Source organism: Etheostoma spectabile, chromosome 10 (assembly GCF_008692095.1).
Source record: "Etheostoma spectabile isolate EspeVRDwgs_2016 chromosome 10, UIUC_Espe_1.0, whole genome shotgun sequence".
Taxonomy (NCBI): Eukaryota; Metazoa; Chordata; class Actinopteri; order Perciformes; family Percidae; genus Etheostoma; species Etheostoma spectabile.
The window spans coordinates 15,786,822-15,795,347 of NC_045742.1; the positions used below are offsets into that span (position 1 = coordinate 15,786,822).

An 8,526-nucleotide genomic window follows, 5' to 3' on the forward strand; every position below is an offset into this window, starting at 1 on the left:
GTGGGCAAGAGAGAGAAAGAGGAAGTAGATGGTTGTAGATGCGAACGGGCAGAGTGGGGAATAAGTTTAAGTTGTGCATAGTGTGCATGTCCGAATAAACCCCAAACAGAAAGCCTAGTCAATTAATTGCTCACCAGGAACGGGATTTTAAACTCCAATGATTAATTTTATAAGGTCGGCCCTGGAGGTAACGAGTCTCCCCGGTTTTCAGACCAAGGTCGTAACGAAGCAATCAGGAAAGGTTAATACACTGAACATTGTAAATTAAACATCTTATTAACGGCGCTTATGCACTCATTGTTGACATTCCGAATGCCTTCCTCAGTTGCTTAATAAAAAACAGGCTTTCCACTAGGGTTGGCCAGTTGCTAGTACGGGTAATAGGCTACGGTATATCACGCGGGGTACTTAAAAATAGCAACGCTCAGTTTCAACCGTCATTAAACAAAATGATATACACAAATATTAAATACAAATTATTTAATTCCTAAAATCCTTCTGTTGGTTGTCATTAAGGACGTGGGAGGAAGAGAGAGAGAGAGAGCGAGAGAGGGGTATTTGTTTCTGAATGGTGGGACACAAGAAAACAGGTTGGTGACGCAATATTTTTAATTAGTACGGTATTACCGTATACCTTGGCAAAATAGAGGAGGAGGTTGACGGTAACAAAATTTGGTTACAGCCCACTCTACTTTCCCAACAATAAACGTGTATTGTCATTAGTATGGGAAATAAAATGAGACTTTAACTGTGTCGGGCCCGGCATTATATCTTAATGCCTGTTCGGGCTCAGTTAGTTACTGCTCTGTCGACGCAGGCCAGGCTTGGACAGAAAAATGCGGCCCAATCAGCACGTTATTGCAAAAATACAGTTAAGTAATTAAATGTCACATAAAGAGTAATCAATTATCAATATTGGGGCAGGGTTGACAAAGGTATAGAAGCAAAATTGTGACCAGGAGGTTGGTTTAAATCCCAAGACCGACAGTATAAATCTGGGGTGAGGAAAATGGACAGAGCAGCACTTGTTTACCACCCCTGAGGTGCAAGAGACAAGTGCTGCTCTTTGTCTTCCAACCAACCACTGCTGCGACGGTGGTGGTTGTATGGGTAGCTTCATGGTAGATTGCATACCTGAATGTGAATGGTGATCAGGGCATTTCGCAAAATATTCAATTGAAAATTGATGCCTTTTAAAGTCTCAGGGGCAATTTGATTCACAACAGGTAGTAACACAGACACATTTGCACAAAAACACATAAACATAGAGATAATAAGAAACATAATCACATGTACATTATCGAGATATGCACAACTCTATATTCCCGCGATAGTTCAAACATGACAGACGAGATACGAAGAACACACTAGACAAATACACACACGCAAGGGCAGTCATTCCAAAGGCCAAAAACAATTTATATTTTCCCCAATAACTCAGATTATTCATACATTGCCACATTTACTCACTTTACACATGTCATTTCTCTTCAAATACTAGTGTATAGTTATATTGTATTCTTTTTATTGTAGCATCTTTGATTAATATTTCTGATACTTTTTATAGGTAATGATTTTATTTTAGTTGTTTCAGTTGTACTGCTGCACAACCCCTTTTCTAAATTAACACTGCATTGTAGGCAAAGTGACAGTGTGATAATGTTTTGTGCTAGTAAAAGACCTGTGAATTGACATCACGATACAGTGATTTCATGTTTTTTCTTCTGTACAGTATTGTATTTCCTAGTTGCACAGTTGTACAATAGGAAATTGTAATACAGTACAACAACCGTTGCAATTGTGGGAATAATTAAATCACAAAGATGGAGGGAACATTCATTGTTAAACCATCGTAAATGGAGGGCACGGCGGGGTTTATAAATGTCCACCTCAAATCTATCCACAGCTATGCTCAATGTGGTTTCTGTAACCATATGTTATTTATCCCATGCCCTTCACATTTACTTTAATAATGCTATATAATATCAACACTGTTATCAAGTGACCACTTAAAAACAATAACAATGAAAGGGTAGTCCTTGTACCTACAGCGAATTCTATTATTATATTACACAGATTTCCAGTGAGTTTCCGCTCATTGGTTAGCTGTCTGGTTCACAACTTTATTGTTTCATTCACTCTCATTATAGTGTCGTAATATGTGTGGCAAGCAGTTGTTTTCAATAAATAACCTCCACTGTACATTACCTGCTCAGCACCAGAACAGACAGAACCTTTGGAGACCATTAGGTGAAGATAGTGGAGCAGCTAGCGCTAAAGGGCAATATTTTTAAGTTGGTGGGACCAAAAACCGGTTAAAAGGAGAGGGAATATGGGGAAATAACGCAGTAAACTGTTTCTAACAGTTGGCCAAATCAATTTAAAAGTGATGGCATGTTTTCGTTGGTTCACAACTCCTTTTTTCCTCCCCATAAAAACCCAACAGCAACAGTTAATGCAAGTTTAACCAAATAGTTTAAGAGATATCTAGCCTAAGCAAAGCTCAGTAAAGTGTTTTACATGAGGATATGCAGGAATATGAGATTATATTTGGCATCTAGCACTTTGCCTGTATGACAAATTTTAGATACATTTAGGTTTAGATTAATCCGATATTTAGCTATGCAGCAGACAAACAATTAATTTATAATACATGCAAGTAGCTTGAAACGTATGTAACATTTGTCTTTGTCACATCATTTTCATCATGCCGTTTCATTAAACCTTTTGTTAATTCTTCATTTCAGAAACAACGTATATACATTGAGTACTGCACTTCATTACAATTTGAGGTAACTACTTTTTTCATTTCCATTTAATGCCTTTCTATTGACTAGGCTAATCAACTACATTTGGAGGATAATTACTTTTTACTTCAACTACATTTATTTTACAGCTTTAGTTACTATACTTTGACTATTTAGATATTAATGCAAACTATAAATCAAACATAACATATCATATCTGATCATTCATCATATTCTTTGCTTAAACTAGGGCACTTCCGCATGCTGGCGTTTTGTAAACCTCTTACGTTTTAGAGTGGAAGTTCCATTACTTCATTTAGCGTGCCAAATTCATTAACCTAATTGCAACAATAAGTATTTTCTGATTTGCTACTTGATTCTTAGTAATTGCATTTTGTCAATAAAAAATAAAATACAAATCCTTTTTTAAGCTCAAAAAACAGTTTTTCACATTTATATTTTATCAGACAGGAACCATGTCGAACTCCAGTATGTGATTAGTTCATGCACAAATTGCCTAAAAAATGTCCACTCATTGTAAGTACATTTTCAGAGCTGTAAAGTACAATAATAATAAATAAATAAAATAATAATAATAATAATAATAATGATAATAATAATATAATAAAAATTTGGGAGTAAGGAACGAAAGATAAAAGGATATACCACTTGTGTTGGAACTGAAGAGAACAAATGGACGGGGCAGCATAATGTGAATAAGTTACCAGCAGTGTATAAAGTAATTAAAAGTAGTCACACCATTACCAGCTTCATCATTAAAGAATGTACAAATTCTAGTCTCATAGTAATTTATATGATTCTGAAACAGTACATTCAGCATAAGAGTACTTTAAGTGCATTTTAATGCTAATACTTTTGTACTTTTAAATAAATACATTAGGAGATTGATGCAGGACATTTACTTGTAACGAGTAAGTAAATATTAGTATACTTACTTCACCACTGGTATTTTTATGGACACCAAGTCCACAGTGTCCTGCTTTACCCAATTAGAAAATTAAAGTATCAAAAGAGAGGGAAATAGTAAGAACAATTTTGGACTGTACTTTATTGAGTTTTTTTCCATTTCATGCTACATTTCATTATTTTACTCAACATTATCTCGGAGACAATTTTCTCTTTTTAAAGGGCTTCTAAGCGATGTCACACATATTTTAGGCTACAAATTTTGTTGTCACATACAGGAAACTCTCCTCACTGTCCACAAGCGCCTGTCCCCTGAAACACTGTAAAAAAACGTGGTCTCTGTAGCCCAGGGTCTACAAAACGCAACAAAACAAATGTGCCCACCTGCACTACAAAGCATACACCAACAGTGTTCCAGCTTTCCAGCCAATAACCAACAGAAGGATAGGGTTGGGGGGGGTTGAGGGGTTGGGGGTTAGTGCGCAGAAGCACAGAAGGGGGAGGAGGGGATGGGATGAGGAGGAGGTGGGGCCAGCTAGTCTGTTTTGTGACAATACTTCTAACTCAGCAAGTAGTAACATCAACCAACATCGCTGAGCACATTTAACCACTAAAGTATTTTAGCTTTAGTGGTTATACCTTTTCAGTTAATAAAACACACAACAAGCTTATAAATGCATGATGCATTGTATTAACCTAATGCTGAAATTCTAATAATATATCTGTCAAAGACCATTTTTCTGTGGAATGGTACTTTTACTTTAATACTTATGTTTTACTTGATATGATTTAGACTTTTACTTGTAGTGGAGTATTTTTATTAGTACTTTTGCCTAAAAGATCTAATCCCTCTTCTGCCCTGTTCAAAATATTGAATGTTCCTTGTATCCAGTGTAATCAGTGGTTGACAACCGTATCAAGATCATAATAACAAATGATAATTCAAGTTGGATTGATGGTGGATGATGAGAATAAATTAAATATATTCAAATATGCCTGTATAATGTAATTTGATTAAATATCAACAAATTCCATGAATCATTTTGTTTAGTTTATTTGGCAAAATGCACACAAAAGAATAGACCCAAAGAATCATGCTTTATCCATCTATATCTGATCAAAACTATGAATCTCTATCAACTCAGATTACTTGCAATCAAAAAAGTGACAGTTTATTTGTGATTTTGTTACATTATCATAATGTGTGTGTACAAAGAAAGAGTGACAGAAAATAAAAAAACAGAATCATAAAACAGGTAAAATGTAAATGAGAGGATTAGGAAGCAAAACATGTTAAAAACTAATGAACAATGCATATTTGGTAAATGTCACAGAATAAGGTTTCTTAAAATATGAACACAACACACTGACAGCACTTTAGCGAGTTGGTGTTTCCAAACAGTGATTGTCTTGCAATTATGTTGTATACAACACCATTCATCTTTAAATGGTACAAGGGGCCAGCTCTACGTTGCCTTAATACGCTCCGGCACTGATGAATTAAAGCTTGAAAATAAATAATTACATTCACTAAAAAATGGTATACGTTTATATTTGTTCTGGATGTCAAACAACATTTTCCTTCAAAAAACTATTTTAACGATCTGTCCTGTGCAATAACCCCTGAATACAAATATACCACCACCCGTTCATTTATAAAATCATTTAATAGAATGAAATAGGACAAAAAGACAAACCTGTAATAAACTATTCATAGAATTTGGTAATATGGCATATGTTCAATAAATGGACTATGTACAAAAACATTTATTATTACAATACAATTATCTTATGTACAGTTTGAAGGGATTTAAACAATCTCATGCATCTTGTAGAATTACAGAAGAAAAAGAATACTCTAGTTACAATATGAGATGACCATTTACGTCCCCTTGGGTTTTAAATTATAGATGGCATATTAGGAGTGTATTCGGGGGTACATGAGAATGTTTAATTTACCTCATAATTAATCATTTTTTTGGTGAAACAGATAGTTCAGTTTGGGAACCTGAAACCACCTCTTGAACCACTGTCACTGCTGGAGATGAAGACAATCTCGATTTTTTAGAGGGAAGAGAAACACCTGCACCTGCTTCACCCTCCTCACCAAGTGACACCTCAATGAGCCCTTTGACTTTGACCAAAACCTCCGAAGTGCCAAACTTCACTTGCCTTTCTTTCCTTTGACCTTGCTTCCTCCTAGTCTAATGAAATGTCGCCACCTCAGCTTCAAGTGAGATGGAGAACTAACTCCAAGCCCTCCCTCATCATGCAGAGAAGAAGACAGATGCCTTGATTCTGAAACAGATCCAGTGGGCTGACTTGCCTTTAGTGCACACTGAGCCCAGATCACCCTCCAATTCTAATTTTCCACCCATCAGTTCTGCAGTTTGTACCTTACTCAATTCTACCTTTGGTCCCCGAAGATCATCTGCACTAACTGCCTTTTGCTTTTGAGTTGCCAAACAGTTTTGGCATCTTTCCCTTACTTTACCTTCTCTTGCCTCAGTTCTGGACTGGGAACCCAATATTTTGTCCACTGACTTGGCAACTAACAGATGGAGACTGTATGTGTATGCCTCCACTAGGATTCACATTCCCTCCAGCTCCCTGGCCTTCCATCTGAGGCAGAGATACCAAATTTTGGTACTTGATTTTGGGAAATGATACGTACTTCTGGGTAATGAAGGTCACCACTTGCACTGCCCCTGAAGCACTTGCATCAATCTCAGCACCCACTTTTCACATTTACCTTTGGGCCTTTAAAAACCTGCAGACACATTTGCCTCTCCTTGACTGTTTAAATTTGTATCAATATCAGGAGTAGACACACTCACATTTGGCATTTTAATATTGGGAGTCTTTAATTTCAGATCTTCCCTCCCAAATTAACATTTGGACTGTCAATACCAGATCCTTCAATAGTGGGTGTCAAGCTAGCAGATGGAAAATCCATGTCAGGTGATTTGAATCCCTCTGACATAGATCCATCAGCTTTCAATTTTGGTGATTTGATATCAAATTCCACATCAGGGAATGAAGCTTACCAAAAAGCGGTTTCTTTACTTTGTTCCTTTTCACATGAATATGGGAGTGTCTACATCCAGGTCTACTGCTGGTGTTCTATGTGAACATCAGGCTTCTTTGCCTTTCCTTTGACTTTAGGAAGTTTGAATTTCCCTGTTTTCCCTTTTACATGATATCATGTCAGAGGCATCAAGACTCGCTTCTGTGTCTGGAAGACTATTTCTGTTTGGAACCTTTTGCTCCCACACTGAACGTAGGTGTCTTCCCCTCTACTTCTGCGGATTTCATTCCAAACTTAGGACCTTTGAACTTGGGAAATGAACACCTGTCTTTACGGGATCAATAGACACACCTTCCATAGTGATGGGGGTCCTGCAATGTTTAGCATTTTGACCTTTGATATCTGGTTGCAATTGGGCACTGATGCCTCCATCTTTCCTTGACTTAGGCCCTTTTAGTTTGATATCCGCATCAGGTGCTTTAACATCAATGTTTCCTTTGGGAAGTTTAATATAACATCTGAACCCTCCATTTTGGACCTTTAATGTTAAAAGATGGCTTGTAATTTTAGGCATTTCAATTCACCCTTAGCCCTTTAAAATTGACCTCTGGACCTTTAATGTCAACGTTGGGGGTTTGTATGTCTCCGCCTATCTTTGGCACTGATGCATCCACATCACCTTTGAGTGTGGGACCTTTCAGATTGAAATCCAATCGGCAGTTGAATTTGGGCCCTTTCAGTTTTGCATTAGCTCCTTCACTGTCAATCTCTGGTCCTTTAATTTCAACGTCAGGTACTTTCACATCAATATTTGTTTTGGGAAGGCTAAATCAACTTCTGGCCCTTCAATATTTGGACCGTTATGCCAAAGGATGGCATTTTCAATTTAGGCATTTAAATCCTCCTTTCTGGCCATCAAGTTGACATCTGGTCTTCAAAATCCACCTTGGGAGCTTTTAGTCTCCTTTCAGATCAATGTCAGGTGTACTGTGTCAATGTTAGCTTTGGGAAGGTATATCAACATCTGGACCCTCCATTTTGGACCTTAATGTCCATGATGGCATTGTCATTTTAGGCATTTTGAATCCTCCTTTGTGGCCCTCAATACAATATCGGGTCCTTCATATCAACCTTGGGAGCTTTTACATCACCCTCAATCTTTGGGACGGACACATCAAATCTCCCTATTTGGGCCCTTCAGGTGTAAATCCACATCTGGCATGGAAAGGTTTGGTCCTGAATGCTTGGCATGCTGAATTTGGGTCCTTTGATTTTAACCACTTGGACTGTCGATGTTAAAATCTGGTCCTTTGACATCTAAATCAGGGGCTTTTAAATCAAATCAGCTTTTGGGATGCTGACATAACTTCTGCCCTTGAACTTGTGGACCCTTCCCCCCAAAGGACGGAAATTTAAATTTAGGCATTTTAAATCCTCCTCTGTGACCCTCAATGTCATATCTGGTCCTTCAATATTGACCTTGGGAGCTTTTATGTCACCCTTAATCTTTGGAACTGACACATCCACATCTCCCCTTTATTGTAGGACCTTTGATGTTGGGTCCTCTAAGTTTTGCGTTAGAGCCTTCAATATCAATGTCGGGCCCTTTAAGAGCATGTCAGGTGCATTTACATCAAAGTTTGCTTTGGGAAGGTTTATATCTACATCGGACCTTCCACTTTTGGACCTGTAATGCCAAATGAGGGCATTTTGATTTTAGGCATGTCAATTCCACCTTTTGGCCCTTTGATATCAAACTCTGGGCCTTTGATGTCAACTTCAGGTGCTTTCACATCAATGTTAGCTTTGGGCAGGTTTATATCA

At 37.5% G+C, this 8,526-nt stretch overlaps 1 protein-coding gene across 1 annotated transcript in view; it reads right to left on the reverse strand.

The window, feature by feature from the left end:
• ahnak (AHNAK nucleoprotein) overlaps window positions 1-8,526 on the reverse strand; it is a 52,824-nt gene that overhangs the window by 15,129 nt on the left and 29,169 nt on the right. Inside the window, 7 exon segments of the mRNA XM_032528644.1 lie at window positions 2,209-2,234; window positions 7,287-7,477; window positions 7,897-7,938; window positions 7,990-8,010; window positions 8,251-8,316; window positions 8,319-8,369; window positions 8,372-8,526. The exon segment at window positions 8,372-8,526 is cut by the window's right edge and continues 141 nt beyond it. Of these exon segments, the coding sequence (XP_032384535.1) occupies window positions 2,209-2,234; window positions 7,287-7,477; window positions 7,897-7,938; window positions 7,990-8,010; window positions 8,251-8,316; window positions 8,319-8,369; window positions 8,372-8,526 (552 nt within the window).